Here is a 25,668-nt window from a genome sequence, read left to right on the forward strand (position 1 = left end):
GAATCAGTAAGTGCTGAATAGTAGCTTGAGGGTGTGCCCTGCAAAATACAAGTCATAAATATGAATGAGTTTGGACCCTATTTGTATATTTTTATTACTTGACTGTATTCTGAATGATGTTCTGAATAATTGCAATGCTATTAGTTTTGTAAAATGCATTAACTAATGCTTTTAATAAGTATTATGATACAGACAAACAAAAGGGATAAAGAATAGTATAACATCCCTGTACCCACTACTCAATTTAAGAAATAAAATAATTACCAATATATAAAATGAAATAAAATTACCAATATATAAAATGAAATAAAATATTATCAATACTGTTGAATATTTGAGTGCTTATGATGTGCCAAGTACTGTTCTAGGCATTATGTATATAGTAGTGAACAAAACACAAAAATCCCTGTCCTCAGGGAGTTTACATTTTTGAAGGAGTTTCTCATTACCTAATAATTGTCCTTGTTCCTGTTTTTAGCGTCTCCCTCACCTTTTTTAGAATGCTGATTTGAATTTTATGCGGTCGTGAATATTAAGCGGAATAGTTATTAGAACTGAATGCAAATAAAGAATTAATAGGACTGACTGACAGCATAAAGGGTGTGCTATCAGTGCATTTGGCTTGGTGGAGTTTATTTTATACACACTAAGACGTTCAGTCTCTAATATTTGATTTCATTGCCTGGTCAACATTATCCTATTGTTGGTGACCCTAGATCCATTAGGTCCACAAGAGAAAGAGTTCTGGGTCACCTCAAATAATATTCTTGTATGTCAGTGTAATACATAGTTGAAGAAAATATAGCTTATCTTTTAAGGCATTTGAAAGGAAATTGACTTTTTAGTTTAAATTCAAAACTAAAACTTTAAGAAAAAGTGGCACCTTAGATTCAGTAACTTGGAATTATAGATGCACTGTTTCTTGTGATGGGCTTGAAAACTTTTTAAAAATTGTGGTATACTGTAAAGAAAACTAGAAGTGGCACCTTAGAATTAGAGATTTAGCGTTTCTTGTGATGGACTAGAAACTTAAAAAAAAAAAAATCTGTAATGTGCTATAAAGAAAACCACAAACTAGAGCACTGTGAAAGGAACCAGGGTAAATAGAAATGAGTAAACATCAAAGTTAGCATTAGACTAGATAGTGCCATCTAAACGTTATTTTTATTTGGTATTGTTTTAGGTATCGGCAGATCCTGGAAAAAGCCATTCAGTTATCTGGGGCAGAACAATTAGAAGCTTTGAAAGCTTTTGTGGAAGCAAGTAAGTGGAAGAAAATTTCATGTTTGCCTTATATTACTGAGTTAGGACTTTAAAGCTTGCTCTAGCCTTGTTTTATATCAAATTGTCAATATAAGTTGCATTGAGATTAAATATGCATTGAGATTGATTGATTTTAGAATTTAAACTATTTACAACTTGAATTTTATTTATTTATTTTTGCTGAGGAAGATTTGCCCTGAGCTAACACCTGCGCCAGTCTAATTCTACTTTTTCTATGTGGGTCGCCGCCACAGCATGGCCACTGACGAGTGGTGTAGGTCCGCGCCTGGGAACCAAACCCAAGCTGCCAAAGCGTCGCCCAACTTAACCACTAGGCACAGGGCCAGCCCCTTGATTATTTTTTTTAATGAATTGTCTTCATTACATTCAGAGTTACATTCCCAATTAAGGATTTGTATGGTTATTGATACAGTACTGATGAGAGACAATGTAGCATAATGATAAAGAGAATAGTCTGGATTCAAGTCCTGGTCTGCTGTGTCATCTTGGGTAAGTTATTTAACCTCTTTGTGCCTCCTTTTCTTGTCTGTAAGATGAGGATATGATACCTACCCTGTAGAATTGTTGGGAGAGTAAATGAGTTAATATACATAATAAAGTGCTTAGAATAGTACCTGGCCTATAAGTGCTGTATAAGTGTTAGCTGTTATTAATGTTAAGAACATTCCTTTTGAATGGGAACTAGAAATTTCCATTCTTCAAGACACTCTCCTCTACTCCCTGACTTCAAACATATCCAGTTATCTTGAAAATTACTCTCAGGTTGGAATTTATACTGAGTTAACAATATTAATAGTGCTTTACACTTTACAGTGTGCTTTCACACATGTTAGCCATCACACAGGCTCCTTTTAATAACCCTGTGACTAGACAAAAATAGGTATAGATATTCCTGTATAATATGTTGTAAAATAAGTCTCAGGATTAAGTGAGTTTTTCTTTTTTTTGTTTTTGAGAACATTCAGTTAGTCAGAGGCAGAGCCCAGACTAGAAACTAAGGTTTCTGATTTATAGTCCTTATTACTTATATTTCCCCAAGAAGTGCTAGTTTGGGTAGAAATTTCTTTCTAATACTTATTAAGTGCTAATGGCACTTGTGATGAAACTGTTTTATCAGTTGCATCCAATATTATCCAATAATGAATTCCAAGTAATGTGTATAAACTGATTAGTTAAAAGACCTGTAAGTTACTGCCTAAAAAATTGGGGCCTGCAATGTGAGACAAACTGGCAATGGTTTCAGAAAAACTGTTAGAAATGGCTTTATTGAGAGCACTTCACTGTAGTAGCAAAAGAATAGTGTTTTTTATAAACTTGGATCTTGAATATAAACTTTGAATCCAATGAGCTGCCAAGAAAAGCAGTCTATTGTTAAAATCATTTATATTAACTGAATAGTTTTTAAAAATTTTTAATTTATCTGTATTTTCTAACTTTTTTGAAATGCATGTGTATTGTCTAATTTTTTTATTTTTATTTTATTGAGGTCACAATAGTTTATAACATTGTGAAATTTCAGTTCTACGTTATTATTTGTCAGTCATCATATATATGTGCCCCTTTACCCCTTATGCCCACCCCCCAAACCCCTGCCCCTCTCATAACCACTAATCTGTTCTCTTTGTCCATGTATTTGTTTATCTTCCACATGTGAGTGAAATCATACAGTGTCTGTCTTTCTCTGTCTGGCTTATTTCACTTAACATAATACCCTCAAGGTGCATCCATGTTGTTGCAAATGGGACGATTTTGTCTTTTTTTTTTTCCTTTATTGTGAAATTTTTGTTGTACATTATTGTTTGTCAGCCACCATATAAATGCATCCCTTCACCCCTTGTGCCACCCCACACTCCCTTTGCCCCTGGTAACCACCAAACAGTTCTCTCTGTCTGTGTATTAGTTTATCTTCCACTTATGAGTGAAACCATGCGGTGTTGTCTTTCTCTTTCTGACTTATTTTGCTTAACATAATACCCTCCAGGTCCATCCATGTTGTTGCAAATGGGACGATTTTGTCTTTTTTTATGGCTGAGTAGTATTCTATTGTATATATATACCACATCTTCTTTATCCAATCATCAGTCAAGGGACACTTGGGTTGCTTCCGTGTCTTGGCTATAGTGAATAATGCTGTGATGAACATAAGGGTGCATAAGCCTCTTTGGATTATTGATTTCAGGTTCATTGGGTAGATACCCAGTAGTAGGATAGCTGGATCATAAGGTATTTCTATTTTTAATTTTTTGAGGAATCTCCATACCGTTTTCCTTAGAGGCTGCGCCAGTTTGCATTCCCACCAGCAGTGAATTAGGGTTCCCGTTTCTCCACAGTCTCTCTAGCATTTGTTGTTTTTTGTTTTGGTGATTATAGCCATTCTAACAGGTATAAGGTGATATCTCATTGTAGTTTTGATTTGCACTTCCGTGATGATTAGTGATGTTGAATATCTTTTCATGTGCCTGTTGGCCATCTGTATATCTTCTTTGGAAAAATGTTCAGATCCTATGCCCAATTTTTGATCGAGTTTTTTGGTTTTTTTGTTGTTGAATTGTTAGATCAACCGATAGTTTTTGAACCGTCCTTTATTTTCACAGTAACTGCTGATTTAAGACTTTATCTAAGCAGTGGTTCACAAGCATAATGCATTTTTTGAAATGTAGTAATAGTGATGATAGTAACTAACATTCCTTGAGTGCTATGTGCCAAATATTATTTAGAGTGCTTTATATGTATTGCATTTAAGCTTCACACAACCTTATCCACATTTTACAGATGAGGAAACAGAAGTACAGAGAAGTTTCTTGTCTGAGGGTGTTTAATTGGGAGTGGTGGAAACAGTGTGGTTCCAGTTTCGTCCTTAATCACATACAATACCCATAAATGCTTATAAATAATGTCATAAAATATGTCAATATATCTAGTGCTGACTTAAGTTCTAATTTTAAGTTCTAATTTGTTTTTATTGGGAAAGTACAAGTGGCAGTAGCTGTCGCTACTTGCTTTATTTAAATTTTGTGAAAATTATTTCACTGTTTTCTTCTTTAACTCCTTTTTGTAGCTAGGTAGGATATAAGTAAATAAATAAAAGTATAGGTGTTTCTTTGTCTTCATTTTGTAGAAAAATAAAGACGAAGAATATAAAATTCTCAACTGTTAAATTTTTTTTTCCAACCATTTCTGTGTCTTAGAAAAGTTATGGTATTTTTACTCTTTTAGTGTAGTCATTATGTAATCAAATAATTCAGCATAAGGAAAATTTATTCTATAATATAAGGTGATAGGGGTGTGGAAATCCCTGAATAATGCATTAAAGGTTGCAGTAATATATATTGTTTTTAATACTAATTTTAGGTAAAGATTGATTGCTTAATGAAAAATTTATAAATGACCTGTGTTTTCTTATCTCTTGTTTTTTTTCAAGTGGTAAACGAGAATGTCAGCCTCGTGATCTCTCGACAGTTGCTGACTGATTTCTGCACACATCTCCCTACCCTGCCTGACAGCACAGCCAAAGAAATCTATCATTTCACCCTGGAAAAGATCCAGCCCAGAGTCATTTCATTTGAGGAGCAGGTAAAAATCTAGAGCAGTGATTTCTGAACTTGAGATAATATCAATTATTTTGAGAGAGATTCTTAAATTTTTAAAGGAGATAATCATTCAATTTCATTTTTGCTAAAACGGTGTGCCAAACAGCTTTTTACAATGTAAAATCAAATAAATGTTAGGATGTTGTAACTCCAGCTGACATTTGCTCATATATTACAATTTGATTTTGTGAACGAAATATTACTCTTTTTTGAAGAGAACTTTTTTTTTTTTTTAAAGATTTTATTTATTTATTTTTCCCCCAAAGCCCCAGTACATAGTTGTCTGTCATAGCTGCACATCCTTCTAGTTGCTGTATGTGGGATGCGGCCTCAGCATGGCTGGAGGAGTGGTGCCTCGGTGCGCACCCGGGGTCCGAACCCGGGCCGCCGGCAGCGGAGCGCACACACTTAACTGCTAAGCCATGGGGCCGGCCCTGAAGAGAACTTTTTAAAATCAGTAAAATTGTTAATTACGCTGAAAATATAGGAAAACTCGAGCATTATGTATGCAGTAATGTAAAAGCAAAACTTACTATTTAAATTATTGCCATAATCCACATTGCAGAAATGTACTATTTTAGTTCATTATTTTGATACTCTATGAATGTAAAATTCATAGAAAAATTTGGGTGGTCTAGATAAACTTTTACTATTTACTTGCCAGCTTAATATGTTGAATGAGAGCATTGTCATAATAGATAAACTTAGCTATGTATTTTAATTAGTTACTAATGTCAGTTGAAATAATTTAATAAGTATACCTACTATTCCAGGTTGCTTCCATAAGACAGCATCTTGCATCCATATATGAGAAAGAAGAAGATTGGAGAAATGCAGCCCAAGTGTTGGTGGGAATTCCTTTGGAAACAGGACAAAAGTATAGTAAATAGTGGATATTGGATGGAAATATATAATTGTTCACTTATGGTTTTTCTTATATCCTAGTACAGGAAGAGATAATAAACAATTTAATAAGTAAATAAATTTTGTAGGATTTATTTTTAGAAGGTGATAAGCAGTATGGGGAAAAGAAAAGTAAGGGGCAAAGTGGAGGACAGGTTGTATCATTAAGTAGGGTGATTGGAATGGTAGGGTGGTCCTAATATCACCTTCTCAAACACTTGAAGGAGGTGAGGGAGTGACTGTGAGCTATCTGAGGGAAGAGTAACAGTAGGTCTTCTGAGAGGATGGCTAGAGCAAAAGCCCTAAGATGGGAGCACACTTGGAGTGTTTTAAGAAGAACAAGGAGACCAGTGTGAGTAGAGTGCAGTCAGCAAAGCGGGGAGAGAGAGAGGATGAGATCAGAGAGTACTGGGGACCAGATTATGTGGGGTCTTGTAAGCCATTGTAAGGCCTTTGGCTTTTCTCTAAGTGAAATGAGGGGGAGCCATCGGAGAGTTTTATACAGAAGACTAACATGATCTGACTTATATTTAAAAAATCATTCTGACTACTGGGTTGAGAATAAAATCAGCATAGAATAATAGAAGTAGAGACATTAGTTAAGATGCTTATACACTACTGCAGATGAGATGGAGATTGTGGGAGAAATGTCGGATTCTGAATATGTTTTTAAGGTAGAGCTAAGGATTTCTTGACAGCTTGGATATGGAGTGTGATAAAAAGAGCCAAGATATGTCCTGATTTTTGGTCTGAATAACTGGAAAGATGGAGTTGTCATCTACTGAGTGGTGAAGAATAAGTTTGAGGAAAGAGAACGAGTTCCATTTTAGGCGTGTGATAACCAAGTGGAAATATCTAGTAGGGAGTGGAATATATTAGTCTAGAGTTTAGGAGAGAGGTCTGGGCCTAGAGATACACATTTGGGTGTCATTGGTAACTAGATAGAATTTAAAGCTATTAGATTGGATGAGATCTCCAAGGGAGGGAATATAGATAGAGAAGAGAACTAAGTACTGAGGCCTGGAGCACTCCAACTTAACAGGTCAGGGGCAGGAGGAAGACACAGCAAGTGAGAAGGATTGTCCATTCAGGTAAGAAGAAAACCAGAAGAACGTGGAGTGTGGTGTCCTAGAGCCAAATGAGGAAAATGTATCAAGAAGAAGTGAGTGATCAGCTATGGTGTTGATAGGTCAAATAAGATGAGGAGTGAGGGCTAACCATTGGAGTTAGTAGTGGAGGTCATTGGGGACCTTGACAAAAGCCATTTAGGTGAAATGGTGAGAGTGAAAGCTTGATTGGAGTGGTTTAAGAGAGAATGGAAAGAGAATAATTGGAGATGGTGAATATGGGCAACTCTTTGGGGAACTTTTCACAAAAGGGACCAGAGAAATAGGGTAGAAGATGACAGCAGAGGCTAGGTTAAGAGATTATTTTTTCTTTTATGATTCAGTGGAAAGCAAAAATTTGATATAAGAGAGTAGGGGAGGGTCAGCCCTGGCGGCCTGGTGGTTAAGTTTGGCATGCTCCACTTTGGCAACCTGGGTTCGGTTCCTGAGCGTGGACCTACACCATTCATCTGTCAGTGGCCATGCTGTGGTGGCGGCTCACATACAAAAAGAGGAGGATTGGCATGGATGTTAGCTCAGGGCAAATCTTCCTGAGGGGAAAAAAAAAGAGTAGGGGAGAGTATTCTTGCAGGAGTAGACAAGAGGGAAGGAATCTAGTGGAGGGATAGGCTTTAGATAGAGGCATAGAGTTTCTCTATAGCACAGTTTCTCAACCTTGGCACTGTTTGCATTTTAGATTGGATAATTCTTTGTTGTGGGGGCTGTTCTGTGTATTGCAAGATGTTGAGCAGCATCCCAGGCCTCTACTCACTAGATGCCAGTAGCATCACCACCCCCAGTTGTGACAATCAGAAATATCTGTAGACATTGCCACATGTTCCTTGATGGACAGAGTAGCCCCCGGTAACCTTGGTAACAGCCAGGAACACAGAGTATGTGGGTGCAGATATTGGTGATGTGGTGGAGTTTGTGCAAGTACTCTTTGATTCAGTATTCTTTGTGAAGTCAGAATCAAAGTCATCAGCTGGAAGTGTGGATGGAGGTGGGAGTGGTGAGGTTGAGGAGAGGCAAGAATATGAGAAAAAAATTCTCTAGGAGAGTAAGACAGTGAATGAACTAGGAATGTATAGAATACTTGGCAGCATTAAGGGCTCATTTGAAGGTCATAGTGATTAAAATGAGATCAGTCAGATTGGTTGGGTGTTTTTCTCCATCAGAATTCATGGGTGCAGGAAAGAAGTGGACAAACTGTTAGGTTTAAACTGAGTTATGATTTTGCCCAAGTATGACAGCAAGAGAGGGACAAGGAAGGTGAGCGCATATGCAATTCAGTGATTATAATGATTGACCATAGGAGTTAAGCTAGCTGTGGAGGGAAGTGAGGCCTTTAAGGGGAAAAAGACAGTAACAGTGTAATACGATCAGTGGTTTGGAAGTCACAGTGGGTTCAATGGATTGTTGGGTTTGGGATACTAGAGAAAGTGAGATGGGAAAATAGTAAAAATTAAGATGATAGTTTGTAACTCTTATTCAACCAATCTTACCTTTTTATATGTATTTTTAAAAACATTTATAGTTCTTTATGAAACATTCCTCTAAAGTATACTGCACAAGGATGAAAGATGTGAGACTCTTGGTTATATTATTAAACACACTTGCCCTTTCAATTGGCAAGTTTAAAAATACCAGTTGTGAATGACTTAAAAATAATTTCAAGGGCTGACCTGGTGGTGTAGCAGTCAAGTTCGCAGGCTCTGCTTTGGCGGCCCGGGGTTCGCAGGTTTGGATCCTGGGCGTGGACCCATGCACTGCTTGTCAAGCCATGCTGTGGCCTATATAAAGTAGAGGAAAATGGACATGGATGTTAGCCCAGGGCCAATCTTCCTCAGCAAAAAGAGGAGGATTGGCAGCAGATGTTAGCTCAGGGCTAATCTTCCTCACACACACAAAAATAATAATAATAATTTCAGCTGCTTCTCTACTCTTTGACCGGGTGAATGAGAGATTCTTTTTTTGTCTTCAGTAATATTTTTGATGATGAGGCAGACACTACTTCAGGCATCTTGCCTTTTATGCATTACTTATTGTTAGGCAGTGATGCTCCTTGAAAAAGCAGCCAGTTTATGAAAAAGCCTTCATATGTAGATGTTGAATTTTGCTGTCCAAGGCCTCTTGTTAATTTTTTTTTTTTCTGATAGTTTGAAAAGGCTGGGTTTTCTTAATTGCTTTGGTCTTATTCTGTCTGGAGCATTTTCTCCCTAGCACAGAGCAATCGATTTATATTCACTGGTATTTGAAATAAATATAAAATTAGATATTGTTCTTTGTAGCGATGGTAATTATCATTTGATAGTACTATAGCATTATCTTTATCTGTGAGGATACCAAAGAACTGAAAATTCAGTGGTTTCCTAAACAAGTTAAAGTGATTAAAAGTAGGGTTTGGATAAATGATTGAGAGCTTTTTTTTTTTTTTTTTTTGGTGAGGAGGATTGGCCATGAGCTAACATCTATTGCCAATCCTCCTCTTTTTGCTGAGGAAGATTGGCCCTGAGCTTGGCCCATCTTCCTCTATTTTGTATATGGGACACTGCCACAGCATGGCTTGGTAAGCGGTGTGTAGGTACACACCCAGGATCCAAACCTGTGAGCCCCGGACTGCTAAAGCGGAGCACCCGAACTTAACCTCTATGCCACTGGGCTGGCCCTGATTGAGAACTTTTTTCTTTAAAAAATGATTCATTCTGATTATGAAAGTAATAGATAGAATAAGCACACTTGGCATAAAATTGGAAAAGTTTGAAAGTATAGTGCCATTTATAGCATTTCATGTAAATTTGAGTTGTGAATGGAAATAATATAGTACAAAATATTAATAAAGTATGGCTTATGGAAAAATTTGAATTAGTATAAAAAATTTAGAAAGTGAAGAATTAATTTCAAAGCTGAGGCCAAGTGAATTGTAAACTCTGTTCTTGCCACATGGTGGCACCACTTTTGCTGGTAAATAGAAAGGATTAATTTTTTTGTGAAGACTAATCTTGAATTATGTGAGTTTTGAGTTATGTGAGGTCTTCAGTTATATATTTCTTGCATAAAATGTGACTACTCGGGTAAAGAAGAAAATGAAAACCACTTGTAAACCCACTACCCGGAGATAATTGCTATTACTGTCTTGATATATGTGTATAGAAATACATTTTAATGGTTTTTTATATACTGTTTTATCCAGTTTTTTCACTTAGCAAAAACATGTGATGACTATTTTCACATAGTAATGATTATGTATATATTATTCTATGGTCTTTATGTACCACAACTTAATTGAGTACCATAAATATCATAATAGGTGATTTTCATTTTCTTCCTATTACAGATATTTATGATTAACTTTACAGATGAATATCCTTGCACATACATATGTGTGCACATCCATGATTATTTTCATAGGATTTATTTTCTAGAGGTAAAGTATAGTGGATAAAATATAGTGCATACAGTAAATGCATTTTAAAGGATTCAAAGGATTGTTGGAGGGCATATTGCCAAATTGTTTTCCAGGATGGTTGTACTCATTTATAGTACTATCAGTAGTAGTAGTATATGATATACCCCTGAACTGGGCATTTTTTCCTTTTACTTGTGAGATTATTTGAGGATTAGAAGAAGCTAAAATAAAATGTGAACAACAATGATAAAAATAAAAATTTTTCCTTTTACTTGTGAGATTATTTGAGGATTAGAAGAAGCTAAAATAAAATGTGAACAACAATGATAAAAATAAAAATTCAATAAAACTTATTTCACAAATATTTTTTAGCTTTTATATAATGCAATAAAAAGTTTGATTCTCTTATATTAAGAAAATATATATAAGGAAAAAACGTATAATTATATGTATATTATATAATTATTTTCTACCATGCCTAAAAATTTTCTTGATAAAATATTTGTCATTCTGTGTTTTTCTATTATCCTAGACAGTACAATGTAGATTATAAACTGGAGACGTACCTGAAGATTGCTAGGCTATATCTGGAAGATGATGATCCAGTCCAGGCAGAGGCTTACATAAATCGAGCATCATTGCTTCAGAATGAATCAACCAACGAACAGTTACAGATACATTATAAGGTAACAGATGAGCTGATTTGGAATTAATTTTGTGTTGGAGAATCCTACTATACTAAGATGCTCCAGAACATCTGATAAATGCTATTATGTATTAGAAATTGTCTCTTTTTTATTTTTTGCTTTTTAATTTTTCCCCCTATTTAAAACATTTTCCCTCTGTAGGTATGCTATGCACGTGTTCTTGATTATAGAAGAAAATTCATTGAAGCTGCACAAAGGTACAATGAGCTCTCTTACAAGACAATAGTGCATGAAAGTGAAAGACTAGAGGCCTTAAAACATGCTTTGCACTGTACCATCTTAGCATCAGCAGGTAAACACATCATTTATGCTTTAATGAATAGTCAATTAACTTTGCTTAATAATTTCAGGTTACTAATGGAGGATTTAGCAAGGAAGTATTATTCTTCAAAGGGTTGTCTTATTAATACAATTAGGATATATTAAGTTTAAACATTTAAACACTTAAAAACAGCAATAAAATGGATTGGTAACTTTAATAAAATTTAAATATGCATGTGTTAGTTTATTACCAACTTGTGTTAGGAATAGTAAGAGAGAGAATATGACGTTTAGTTCTAAAATACCACCAAAAAAAAATGGTTATGAGGGACTGGCCCGGTGGCGTAGGGGTTAAGTTCGTGTGGCCTGGGATGCGCAGGTTCGGATCCCGGGCACACAGCCATGCACCGCTTGTCAAACCATGCTGTGGTCACTGCGCCACCGGGCCAGCCTCCATTTTTTCAGTTTTCATCCTTTTCTTGGTGACTTATAAAAGCTCTTCACGTATATTAAAAAATTGACAATTTTTTGCCAATTTGTCATCTCTTTTTGGCTTTGTTTATAACTTTTTTGACATGCAGAAACTTTTAATTTTTATGTAGTTAAGTGTATTAATCTTTTATTTTTTTGGCTTCTGGGTTTTGTTGACTTGCTTAGAAAGGCCTTCCCTGCTCTGAAATTATGTAAATTCTCCCCCATGTTTTCTTCCAGTACTTTAGGTTCTCAGATCCTTTGGTCTCAGGACCTCTTTACACTCTGAAAAATTGAGAACCCTAGAGAGCTTTTGGTTATGTAGGTTATATCTATTGATTGCTATATTAGAAGTTGAAATGAGAGATTTTAAAAATATTTTTTAATTCATTTAAAAGTAACAATAATTGATCCATTACATATAAACGTAAAGGACATATTTTTATAAAAAGATATATTTCCCAAAGCAAGAAAAGTTAGGAGAATGGAATTGTTTTACATTTTTTCAAATCTTTCTAATGTCTAGCTTAATAGACAAAAGCTGAATTCTTAAAGGTGCTTCTGCATTCAGTCTGTTTTGTTGTATTGTTTTAGGGGATGTATATGAAGAAAATCTAGCCTCACAGAGATGTGTAGTTGGAAAAAGGAGGCATACTTAATGGCTTTTTCAGATAGTTGTGGATAATCTTCTTTGATACTACACTGAACTTGACAAGTGGTATAGTTTCTTATAGGTTAGTTGTGATGTGGCATCTGAAACCACATCAATGAGCCTTTTGCACTCTATTATGTAAAATCTTGGTCCTTCTTGCACTTTAAATGAATCTTTTACACATGCAAGATTTTGTACCATCGTGTATTGGTTGGTTGGAAAATATTGGTTCACTGAGTTATACAGAACTTCCACATACTGACGTACTTTGTTATACAATATAGAAAAATTACATTTGAATCTATTACCACTGATCTCGTAAAAAAAAAAAAAAAAAATTAAGCATTGGAAAGCTGTCCAGCTCATGGTGGCAGATACAAGTTTTCCAAAATTCTAATTTTTTCTCAAAAACTTTAATTTTATCAGGGGCAACAAATACTGTTGGTTGTTGGTGACAGACTCACTTTGCTCATTTTTAAGAAAATGTCTGCCAGATACCCAAGTCTGAAAAACCATAATTTGTCAATTCTATTTCAAGTAAATGGTGGTCTATGGAAGAAAAAGACTGGTTCAGCTTGCAGTGTTTCCCAAGTACAAGAACCATTGTACTTCTGTTTGCAGCAGAGGTGCTTTATGTGCATTTCCCATTTTGTCACACAAAATATCAAAAAGATGTGTTCTCAAGTGTCAGAATTTAACAAAAGTAATTTTTACTGCTGCAAGGACATTCTTAAGTGAAACTGGCTGTTTTGTTTTGACTGTGAGTGTGTGGCACGATACAGTTTGGTGCCACTGCCTTGATTTGTGCTGTGGTACCAGTAGTTTTAGCCACCATTGCTTTTGCACCACCAGTGCAAATGTCAGCACAGTGAAAAAAGCAGAGGATGTCTTTGTCTTTTAAAAAAAAGTGGCATTTTCCTCACTGATCCCTTGAAAAGGTCTTGGGGACCCCCTTTGAGAATTGCAGCTTCAGGGTTTCATGTATTACCTTCACACTTCCTCCTCATCACTACCTCCAACCCCCCCCACCCCCTAAGAGTAATCACTAGTATAGATTAGTTTTGCCTGCTTCTTAAATTTACTTGTAAATCTTAATCCATTTGGATTTGTTTTAGTGTAAGGAATGAGATAGGGAATTGACCATTTTTTTTTTTCCCTTAATGGCTAGTCATTTGACCAAGCATCCTTTATTGAATAATACATCTTTTTTTCCCTATTGATTTGAAATGCATTATAGTAAGATTTCTAGACATAATATTCTGTTCCATTAATTAGCCTATTTATGAATATACTAGTACTATGCTCTTTGAATTATTGTAGCTTTATGTTTTATTATCTAGCAGGGCTACTCTCCCTTCATTATTCTTTTTCTAAATTTTCCTGACATTTTATCATATTTACTTTCCCCCTGTCTCTCCTGGCATTTTGTCATATTTGCTTTTTGCTTTGTCTCTCTCTCACACACCACGCCGCCCCATGTTTTTTGATGTATCATTTTAAAGTAAGTTGGAGGCCATCATGACACTCCCTCCTTATATATCGTCATGCATCTGGTAAGAATAGGAACATTTTTCTACATAACTGCAATACCGTTATCATCCCTAAAAAATTTAACAAGTGATTTCGCTATAGAATGTAGCATCTGGTTCATATTATCATTGCTCCAGTTGTCTCAGGAATATCTTTTATAACTGCCTTTTTTCCCCTTAACAAGGAAAAGTTCATATGTGGCATTTGGTGATTATGTCTCTTTAGACTCTTTTTAGTCTAGAGTAGTTTCCTCACTTTTTTTTTCTCCACCTTTATTGAGATATAATTGACGTATAACATTGTATAGTTTCCTCACTTAAAAAATACTGACCTTTTGACTAGTTCAAGGAAATTGTTGTGCAGAATGTCCTTCATTCTAGATTTGTTTGATAAATATTGTTTGTTTATTCCTAATTCCATGTATTTTCTGTAAACTGGAAGTTAGCCAAACGTTAAATCAAGTTCAGGTTAAAATTTTTCTAGCAATACCTCATAGTGATGCTGTGTGGTGTACTTGCTGTTGCATCACATCAGAGGGAGCATGATGTCAGGTTGTCCCACTATTAGTGGTGCTGAGTTTGGTCATTTAGTGAAGGTAGAGATTCCACTGTAAAGGGTACGTTTTCCTCTTTGCATTTTATAAATAATTTGTGGGGTGCTACTTTGACACTCTACAAAAATCCTGTTCCCTGACTTCCTTGCAATAATTTAGTATCTATTAATAATCCTTGCCGGGATCATTTATTATATTGTATGCTGAAAAAGGGTGATTTACTCCTAATTCTATTCTTCTGCATTTGTTAGGTACTATTCTTCTGTAAGAACTTTCCTTTCTATTTTCTTTTTTCTCCTTTTTTTATTATCACTCAGGACTTTTTTTTATGCTTATTTTTCTGTGTGTATAACATACGCACAGGAAAAGTGCACATATCAAAAGTGTACAGCTTGATGAGTTGTCAGAAATGAACATCATCATGTAACCAGTATCCAGAACAAGAAACACTGTTACCAGTACCCTGAAAGCCTCTCTCATGCTTTCTCCTAGCCACTAGCCCCAACCCCCACCCCCGAGAGCAATTACTAGTATACATTAGTTTTGCCTGCTTCTTATATTTATATAAATGAAATCATATAGCATATATACTCTTGTTTTGCTTCTTTTGCTCAACTTTATGAAATTTATCCATTTTGCTACATAATTATAGTTTCTTCATTTTCATTGTTTTGTAGTATTCCATAGTGTGAATATACCACAATTTCTTTATCCTATTGCCTTTAGGTAGTTTCTTATTGTCTGTTAGGACTAGTACTGCTATGAAGATTCTTGTATATTTGACTCCGTTTTTTATTTATTTGGTTATAGTAAATTATACTTGTAATTTTTTTGATGCTCACATTGTCCCAAGTATGACCAGATCATGTCTTTTTTGACATGGCACCATTAGTTTTTGAATAGTTGCCTGCATTGTAGCATAAAAGATGCCTTAGGTTCTTCTTGTATTTTTCCTGCCCCAGACTTGAAATCAGCTATTTTTCGAGGATCCCTAGTTCCTTTTAATGAAGACACCAAGATTGGGATGCTAGGTATGCTCATTGCTACTGGGTGTATTAGGCTCTTTCAGTATACTAGGCTCTTTCAGTATACAGAGCTAGAAAATAATTAGAAAAACTTTGTTCATAGAATTATTTCCATTAGTTTGATTTTTTTATTGTCATCAATTGTTATGCACTTTTTCACTATTTAAAGACCCTTGACAGTATAAATTGAAACTCTGAATATTGTTTCCCATCTGAGAAATGTTTGTTCATCTTTTGTAATTTTTTTATTACCAAAGGAATGTGTGTTCATTATAGAAATACAAATAAGCGAGAAGAAGAAAATAATAATTACCTATAATTTGAACTTCTCATAACATGCTGGTGGATACCCTACTCTTCACATATGAATGTACAGTTGATCCTCATTATCCGTGGATTCCATATTTGTGAATTTGCCTACTCGCTAACCCCAAAATCAGTGCTTGTGCTTTCACAGTCATTTGTAGACTTGTGCAGAGTAGCAAAAACTCGGAGTCCCCTGACTTATGTTTCGAGCTGAGGTTGAACAAGGTGGCCCTCTGCCTTCTTGTTTCAGCCCTCGTACTAGAAACAAGTGTCCCTTTGGTGGTCAATTTAATATTATGATTTTCAGATTTTTTGCTTTTTGTTGGTGATTTCACTGTTAAAAATGGCCCCTAAGCATAGTGCTGACGTGCTTTCTTTAGTTCTTAAGTGTAGGAAGTCTGTGATGCACCTTGTGGAGAAAATACATGTGTTAGGTAAGCTTAATTAAGGCATGTTGGCTGTGAGTTCAATGTAATGAATCATCAATATATATTAAATAAGGTGGCTTTAAACAGAAACACACGTAAACAAGGTGTGACTTATTGATCAGCTGACAAAAATGTTATGACCAGAGGCTCACAGGAGCCTAACCCTGTATTTCCCCTAGGAGCAGCAGTTGAACATTCACAAATTCAGCGATGGCAGCAACTTTATAGAGCATAACCGCTGCAAATAATGAGACTCAACTTTATGTTTTAGTAGGCAAAAAATAGATCATGCAGTATTTTTCATTGAAGAAATAGATGGTGAGAATATTTGATGCTCATTTGTTTCCCTTAGGACAGCAGCGTTCTCGGATGCTAGCTACTCTTTTTAAGGATGAAAGGTGCCAGCAACTTGCTGCTTATGGGATCCTAGAGAAAATGTACCTAGATAGGATCATCAGAGGAAATCAACTTCAAGAATTTGCTGCCATGCTGATGCCTCACCAAAAAGCAACTACAGCTGACGGTAATGATCATGTCTTCTAAGTGTGTGGTAGTAAATATTTAGGTACATGTTAGTGGAAAGTATGTTAAATTTGAAGCATCTTGATATCTTCCTATAATATTTTTACATAACACTTGATGATTCCCTTTTTTAAGAAAGGAATATTATATTGACTGAAGATGAGTATCATACACAGATATGGGTTTGAAGTATAAAAGTAGCCCTATTGGAAAGTATTTTGTGGAATAATGCATTTTTTGGAAAGTGTAAGGGCAGAAGAATTATAGGATATGCTTATAGTGACTAGTTTTAAAAACTCAAACCATTTGATTAAGTACCTTAATTAATTTTAAGCATCAGTTTGTAACAGAGCATAATTATCCATAGTTATCTATTTTAGATAGAGCAAAATTTGGCACAGTAACTTGCCCAAGGTTATTCAGGGTGAAAGTGTTGCCAATAAGAATAGAAATTGGTGTCATGTTTCCTAGCTAAGGGATGTATATACCTAAGTCAGATTGCCTTTGCCAGGAAATAAGTTTTTAATAGTTGCTTGTTCATAACATCAATTATTTTAAGTATGTTTGTATACAGAGGTATTAAAGTAGCTTATAACAATAAGACACATGATACTAAAATATAGATGTAGACCATCAGAAACCTGGAAAAGGTTAAGATAAACATGCAGATCTATTAGACCCACTGCCTGGGATTCATTATCATCCTATATTGAGGAGAATTTAGCTGGAAAGAGTCATTTATGTAGGGGTTGGCTGAAGGGTGTACACTTTACCCAATATTACAGCCCCGAATTAAACCAGATCAGTGAAGGGATTATATTGACCTCCCATTGAATTTCTTTTATTTAATTGCACTTTAAGAAACAAAACAGGTGATTCTCATCTTTCTGTCTAAAGGAAGTGTTTTTTCTTTTTTTTTTTTTTTTTTTTTTTTTTAAAGATTTTATTTATTCAGTTTTTTCCCCCCAAAGCCCCAGTAGACAGTTGTATGTCATAGGTTCACATCCTTCTAGTTGCTGTACGTGGGACCCGGCCTCGTGTTGGAGGGAGAAGTGGTGCCTCAGGGCGCTCCCGGGATCCGAACCCGGGTCGCCAGCATCAGAGCGCACGCACTTAACCGCCAAGCCACAGAGCCGGCCCAGGAAGTGTTTTTTCTGTAGGATATTCTTTATGCATATCCTCAGGAAAATTTCTTTTACAGTCTTAGGATTAGTTGTGATTTTCCTGAGCAGTTGGTTTTTATCTTATTTGAACACCCTGTGAATTGTAAACCAATTGGTTGTCTTATTTTGGTTGGCTACTAGAAAGCTTAAAATTAAATTTGTAGCCCACCTGTAAATAATGTGTGTTTTGATTGTTGCTTTTTACTTTTAAATTCTCTTTTGTTCTGTATATTTTTCTGAGTAGCTTTAAATTCTTTGTGCAAGAAAATGTCTGACAGACAAGTTAAAAGCTAGATAATTAAGAAAAAGTTTCCAGAATTGATACAGCTGAGCTGCAGATTGGACTTTGAGCTTTCTGGCTGTGAAAGAAAAATGAAAAGGTATAATCAGTTAGATATTTTTTTTCTAAAAAGAAGGGTGCTCACTAGGATCTCGGAGGACACAAATGATTCTCAGATTTCTCACATGGAACTTGATACAGAGGGCAGATGTTTTGTTGTCTTCCTCTTCCATTTTAGACCTTTCTGCTTATTTATCTTTCTTGGACATTTGTGTTTACTGGCATTACAATCCTAGGCTAGCAATCTTAAGACAGTTATTATTTTTTTAAATTATAATTCAATGATTTTTAGTATATTCTCAGAGTTGTGCAACATGGCTACTAATCTACTTTCTCCTCTATAGATTTGCCTATTCTGGGCATTTCGTATAAATGGAATCATGTAATATAGGCTTTTTGTGACTGGCGTCTTTCACTTAGTGTATGGTTTGCAAGGTTCATCTGTGTTGTAGCATGTATCAGTACTTCATTCTTTTTTATTGCAAAATAATATTCTATTATATGTACCACATTTTATTTCTTTGTCAGTTGGTGGACATTTACGTTGTTTTCACTTTTTTGGCTATTAATAATGCTGCAGTGAACATTTATGTAGACATTTTTGTGTGGACATAGGCTTTTAATTCTCTTGGTTATATACCTAGGAGTAGAATTACTGGGTCAGATGGTAGCTCTGTGCTTAGTCTTTTAAGGAGCTGCCAGATTGTTTTCCTAAGCAGCCGCTCCATTTTACATTTCTGCCAGCTTTCTGTGAGGGTTCCATTTTCTCCGTATTGTCTCCCACACTTGTCATTATTTGTCTTTTTGATTTAGCCATCCTAGTGGGTATGAAGTGATACCTCATTGTGGTTTTGATTTGCATTTCCCTGAGGGCTGATGATGTTAAGTACCATTTCTTGCGCTTATTGGCCATTCGTATATCTTTAGAGAAATGTCTATTCAGATCCTTTGCCAATTTTTTAATTGGGTTATTTGCCCTTTTGTTATTGAATTATAAGAATTCTTTATATGTTTTAGATCTGATCATTATCAGATAAATGATTTACAAGTATTTTCTCCCATTCTGTGTGTTGTTTCTTCACTTTTTGGTGGTGTCCTTTGAAACACGGAAGTTCTTAATTTTGATGAAGTCCAATTTATCTGTTTTTTTCTTTTGTTGCTTGTGCTTTCAGTGTCGTATCTAAGAATCCATTGCCTAATCCAAGGTCATGAAGATTTGTTCTGTTTTCTTCTAAAAGTTTTATAGTTGTAGCTCTTACATTTAGGTTTTTGATTCCTTTTGAGTTAATTTTTATATATATGGTGTAAGGTAGGGGTCCAGCTTTATACTTTTCCATGTGGATCTTCAGTTGTCCCAGCACCATTTGTTGAAAAGACTATTTTCTCCATTGAATTGTCTTGGCACCCTTGCTGACAATCAACTGACTGTAAATGTGAGAGTTCGTTTCTGGACTGTCAGTTCTATTCTCTTATTCTGCATGCTTGTCCTTATGGCAGTACTGCACTGTCTTGGTTGCTCTGTGTAGTAAGTTTTGAAATTAGGAAGTGTAAGTCCCCCAACTTTGTTCTTTTTCAAGATTGTTTGGCTTTTCTGGGTCCCTTCAATTTCCATATGAATTTTAAGATCAGCTCGTCAATTTCTGCAGGGAAGCCAGTGGGGGTTTTGATAGGAATTGCGCTGAATCTGTAGATCAATTTGGGGAGTATTGCCATCTTAACAATATTAAGTCTTCCATGTATTTCTGTTTATTTAGGTCTTCTTTAATTTCTTTCAACAATGTTTTGTACTTTTCAGACTATGAGGTTTATATTTTTATTCCTAAGTACTTTGTTCTTTTTGAAGCTATTTCAAACAGAATTATGGTCAGCCCTCTGTATCTGTGGGTTCTGCATCCTCGGATTCAACCAACTGTGGATTCAACCAACCACAGATTGACAGGCCTATAGATAGATGCGTCTATACTGATCATTTACAGACTTTTGTTTCTTGTTATTATTCCCTAAACAATACAGTATAACAGCTATCTACACAGCATTTACACTGTGTTAGCTTTTATTAGTAATCTAGAGGTGATTTAAAATATATGGGAGGATGTGCATAGTTTATATGCAAATACTATGCCATTTTATATAAGGAATTTTGAGCATCAATGGATTTTGGTATCCATGGGGAGTCCTGGAACGAATCTCCCCTGGATACTGAGAGACAACTGTATTTTCTTAATTTCATCTTTGGCATGTTCACTGATGGTGTGTAGAAATACAACTGATTTTTGTACTGTCTTACTCTATTTGGGTTGCTTTAACAAATTGTAATAAAGTGGGTGGCTTATAAACAACAGAAAATTACTTCTCACAGTTTTAGAGGCTGGGAAGTCCAAGGTCAAGGCGCTGGCAGATTCAGTGTCTGATGAGGGCCTGTTTCCTTGTTCATAGATGGCTATCTTCCCACTGTGTCCTCACATGGTGAAAGGGATGAGGGAGCTCTCTGAGGTCTCTTTTATAAGGGCACTAATCCCATTCATGAGGGCTCCACCCTCATGACCTAATCACCTTCTAAGGCCCCCATCTCCGAATACCATCACATTAGGAATTAGGTTTCAACATATGAATTTTGGGGGACACAAACATTCAGTCAGTCTGTAGCATGTAGATGCATAGATTTTTATGTTTCACCTTTAGGGAATTTCAGTTCTGCCACTGCTAAGCACTGTTCCTATTTCTGAGCTGCTAAATTAGTGTAGTAATAATTTTCCCACTTACCACATAAATAATTCTGAGAAATAAGATTTTAAAAAATACCACATTTTTATCTTTCATTTTTTCCCCCCATCTAAAGATATAACCCTTTCAACTGGGTGTATTGCTGTACTACTTTTTTTTTTTTTTCCCCCCAAAGCCCCAGTAGATCGTTGTATGTCATAGCTGCACATCCTTCTAGTTGCTGTATGTGGGACACAGCCTCAGCATGGCCAGAGAAGCAGTGCGTCTGTGTGCGCCCGGGATCCGAACCCCGGGCCGCCAGTAGCAGAGCGCGTGCACTTAACCGCTAAGCCACAGGGCCGGCCCTGTACTACTTTTTAAATTGTGGTAAAATACACATAAAATTTACCATTTTAACCATTTTTAGAGGTATGGTTCAGTGGCATTAAGTACCTTCACATTGTTGTGACTCAACAGCATCCATCCCCAGAATTTTTTTTTATCTTCTCAAAGTAAAACTTTGTACTGATTAAGCATTAACTCCCCATCCTCTCCTCCCTTGGCCTGCTGTACTGCTTATTGAGGTGGAGTAGACTGGGAGAGGAACAGACTTGAGGAGAGAAGTCAAGAAGTCCTCTTTTGAGCATATTAACTTTGATATGTAGGGGCTGACCCCATGGCATAGTGCTTAAGATTGGCGCGCCCTGCTTCAGTGTCCTGGGTTTGCGGGTTTGGATCCCTTGTGGGGACCTACACCATTTGTCGGCCATGCTGTGGCAGCGACCCACATACAAAATAGAAGAAGATTGGCACAGATGTTAGCTCAGGGCTAATCTTCCTCAAGCAAAAAAAGAGGAAGATTGGCAACAGATGTTAGCTCAGGGCAAATCTTCCTCAGCAAAAAAAATATATATATATATTTTAAAAATTGAGATGTTTATAAAACTTACAAGTAGAGATGTAATTTAGATAGTGGATCTATAAAAAAGCTCAAAAGAGAGATTTGGATTAGAGATAGGTATGTGATAAGCATCTGCATATTGATGGTATTGAGATAATATAGGAAGAAAGAAGAGATGAGGGTGTAAAATTGAGCCCTCTAATTTTAGAGGTAAGAGAGAGAAGGAGGAACCAGCAAGGGAGACTGAGAGAGAGGAGTTAAGAGATAGGAGTTAACTAGAAGAGTATAGGTAGACGTGGAACGTTGCAAGAAAGAGGGATTCACAGAATACTTCCCTTGGGGGCTCTAAGTATATCTTGTCCCCAGCACTATCTGCTCGCCCCGAGACAAAAGCCAATCATCAAGAGGCAACATAGTGGAAAAGACAGGGCAGTTTATTACAGCTTGCTAGCAAGGGGGAAGATGGTTGACTAATGTCTCAAAGAACGATCTTAAGGGGCCACAAAATCTTATAGCAGTTATATAGGCCATTGGGTTATAGGGGAGGGGGTTAGGAATGTTGACCTTCTGGTGTTACAGACTGGGAGTGCCACACCAGATCCTTCAGTTTTCATTGATGATGGCTATCAGCATAGATTCTCTGTTTGGGAGTCATCACATTCCTAAGGAACTCAAAAGAACAAAGTTATCATCTCATCGCAGCTGGGAGGAACGTGCACAAGCACGGGTTGTAACATCTCCTGGAGGGTGCACATCCAGCTGGGTTAGTTTGTCAGAGGTCATTCAAAGTTACAATAGGGTTTTTCTTTTCTGCAATATGACTTCCCTTTTATCAACCTTGTCTTGAGCTGGTATCACTATCATAGTACTTGGCCTGTAATAAGTGCTCAACAGAAACATCAAATAAGAATGGGTAAGTGGTCGAAAGGTACAAACTTCCAGTTGTAAGATAAATAAGTTCTGGGGATGTAATGTGCAGGATGGTGGCTATAGTTAACAATACGGTGTTGTATATTTGAAAGTTAGTAAGAGAGTAGATTTTAAAAGTTCTCATCACAAGAAAAAAAAAGTGCAACTATGTGAGGTGATAGATGTTAACTAAATTTATTGTGGTAATCATTTTGTAGTGTATGCATATATCAAATCATTATGTTTTACACTTAAACGAATACAATGTTATATATCAATTATATTTCAATAAAACTGGGGGGAAAAAAAAAAGAATTGTGTGAGTCCAGCAGTAAAACACCTTCGGGATGGGGTCTTAGGTCCAGAACCTTGTCAGGTCCTGTATTACCTCACTTAAGGGAGGATGCTATGCCTAATCTCTCATAGGAAGGTTAGTAGATCTTGCCTTCCAAACATTTCTCACGTTTGCCTCAGAGTAAGGTGCTTATGGAGTGCCCAAAAGAATAGAGATCAGGGGCTTTATCAAGCTTGTAGAACAGGTTGCGTGATTGTTTTGCTGCTACTTGCTAATAAAAGTTTATGCTTGTAGCAAGAAAAGAAAAGTTAATGAATCTGACAGCTAGCCTAAGGAAGCAAAACCCCAAACCCAAAGGGTTTAATCCATTCAGCTAGTTAGTAGCTACTTGCCAATCACTCATTTTCTAAATATGTTATTTGTATTTAATTGTATATTATTCAAACTGTATCAAATAAGGCATTTTGGTTACTTTTTAAATTTTGATAGGAATAAAGACAATGATTATAAATTATTACATGCCTAGAAATTTCAGGAAAAAAAGGATGCATCTGTTTTTGTGTGTGTGTGAGGAAGATCAGCCCTGAGCTAACATCTGCTGCCAATCCTCCTCCTTTTGCTGGGGAAGATTGGCCCTGGGCTAACATCTGTGTCCATCTTCCTCCACTTAAATGGGATGCCGCCACAGCATGGCCTGACAAGTGGTGTGTCGGGGCGCGCCCGGGATCTGAACCCCGGGCCACAGCAGCAGAGCTTGCACACTTAACCGCTCCACCACCGGGCCAGCCCCATGATGCATCTTTTAAGAGTGTAAAACAGTGCCAAAATTACAACTGTCTTATTTATATTTATTTAAGGTTCCAGCATCTTGGACAGAGCTGTTATTGAACACAATTTGTTGTCTGCAAGCAAATTATATAATAATATTACCTTTGAAGAACTTGGAGCTCTTTTAGAGATCCCTGCAGCTAAGGTATTTTCTTATTTCCAATACATAAAAAGGAAGCTAAGAGACTAAACTATTGATGTAATGAGAAAATAAAATATATAATTGATAAGTATTGGCAACTGCAACAAAAATACACATAAAAAGCCTTAGGTAAATGGAAATAAATTATTTGAATGTTAAAATGGTAATGTAATGGAATTGTCTACGTTTTTTGGTTTCTGTAAATTATATTTTTTGATAAAGTGACCTAGAATGGAAATCTTAAAGGGGTTCCAGGTTATGATATCCGTTTTGTGAGAATATTTTTGTTTGGTGTCTGTTTAAATCCACTTCTTAGTGGTTTCTGATTTATGACTAACTTAAGATTTCGATACATGCTTTACTTCTTTTTTCTGCCCTGGATTGGCTCAAAGGTTAAATATTTCATCTCTTTGAGAGAATGACTATGGTGATACTCCAAGCTATTCCATTGTGACTTCTGTGCTCAATTTAACTTAAGAAGTTGACTGAGTTACTAGGGAATTAATTTCATTCTTAAAGGGTTTAATTGGCTATGTATAAATTCCAACAAAGTACCAATAATATTTAGAGGATATTTCAGGTATTATTTACAAAGCATTCTTGTAAATTTAAATAATGGTAAAAGCAAGCAGTCAACTTGAACTTTACCTAACTTGCAAACCTTAAAGTGATGTAGTTATAGGTCAAATCCCCTTTTATCTGTTAGTGAAATTTTAATTTAGTATTTTCTAACACAATTCCTTTACATATACACATTCAATACACAGTAAAGGAGGTGGAACAATATGGGAACCAAGGCTTCAGTTAACGCTTAAAACAGGCTTTCTTAGGCTTTGAGGCATGATCCCTTGCTGAGACTAAAGGAAGTGAATATGTTTTTAACAGTAAATGCTAGTCACTGTTCAGGAGTGATTTAAGATTGATTGTGAAGATGGTCAGAATTACTAAAATGACTAAGTCACCACCCAGTTTGCTTACATACAGTATAATGAGATATGTCTTTAGGCGTGAGGTAGAGGACCTTTTGCTCTCCTTTAATTGTCTTTTAGATTCTTTCAATTCCCTTTTAAATTTAAAAATCTATTCTTCCTTTCAGTTTTTTCTTAAAAAATATTCTTAAAGAGTTTTTGGGTGATAAACACTATGAAAATGGAAATGAAATAAGAAAAACTAGTGGTTTTTTTGAGGTCTGGATCCCAGTGAGAAGAAAAATTGTTAGTTTGATTTTGAGCAGAGGAAAAAATTGGTAAGAGGGCTAGATTCTTTTTTTTTTTTAATTTTTTCCCCAAAGCCCCCGTAGATAGTTGTATGTCATAGCTGCACATCCTTCTAGTTGCTGTATGTGGGACACAGCCTCAGCATGGCCAGAGAAGTGGTGCGTTGGTGCACGCCTGGGATCCGAACCCGGGCCGCCAGCAGCGGAGTGCATGCACCCAACCGCCAAGCCGTGGGGCCGGCCCAGAGGGCTAGATTCTTGTCTAAAATCTCACAACAAGAAAAACATCCTAATTAACTTAAAATAATGGATTGTACCCAGAAAGAATTGGGGGGGATATAATAGGCAGATTTACAAGATTTTTTTTGTTTTTTTATAAATTTTTATTTATTTTCCCCCAAAGCACCAGTAGATAGTTGTATGT

The 25,668-nt window shown here is 36.1% G+C and overlaps 1 protein-coding gene across 3 annotated transcripts in view; it reads left to right on the plus strand.

Annotated features, from left to right (window-relative positions):
* The window catches only part of COPS4 (COP9 signalosome subunit 4), a 39,270-nt gene that overhangs the window by 8,226 nt on the left and 5,376 nt on the right, over nt 1-25,668 (plus strand). For 2 of the 3 annotated variants that reach the window (XM_004430899.3, XM_004430898.3), the window contains exons 2-8: nt 1,184-1,263; nt 4,706-4,857; nt 5,648-5,751; nt 10,825-10,978; nt 11,141-11,291; nt 16,578-16,748; nt 23,916-24,031. In XM_004430899.3, coding sequence (XP_004430956.1) covers nt 1,184-1,263; nt 4,706-4,857; nt 5,648-5,751; nt 10,825-10,978; nt 11,141-11,291; nt 16,578-16,748; nt 23,916-24,031 — 928 coding nt within the window. Of the gene's footprint in view, nt 1-1,183; nt 1,264-4,705; nt 4,858-5,647; nt 5,752-10,824; nt 10,979-11,140; nt 11,292-15,428; nt 15,498-16,577; nt 16,749-23,915; nt 24,032-25,668 lie in introns of all 3 variants that reach the window. The other variant, XM_087434518.1, reaches the window with a different exon arrangement.

This window comes from Ceratotherium simum, chromosome 8, assembly GCF_057802395.1.
Source record: "Ceratotherium simum simum isolate JZ-2026a chromosome 8, ASM5780239v1, whole genome shotgun sequence".
NCBI lineage: Eukaryota > Metazoa > Chordata > Mammalia > Perissodactyla > Rhinocerotidae > Ceratotherium > Ceratotherium simum.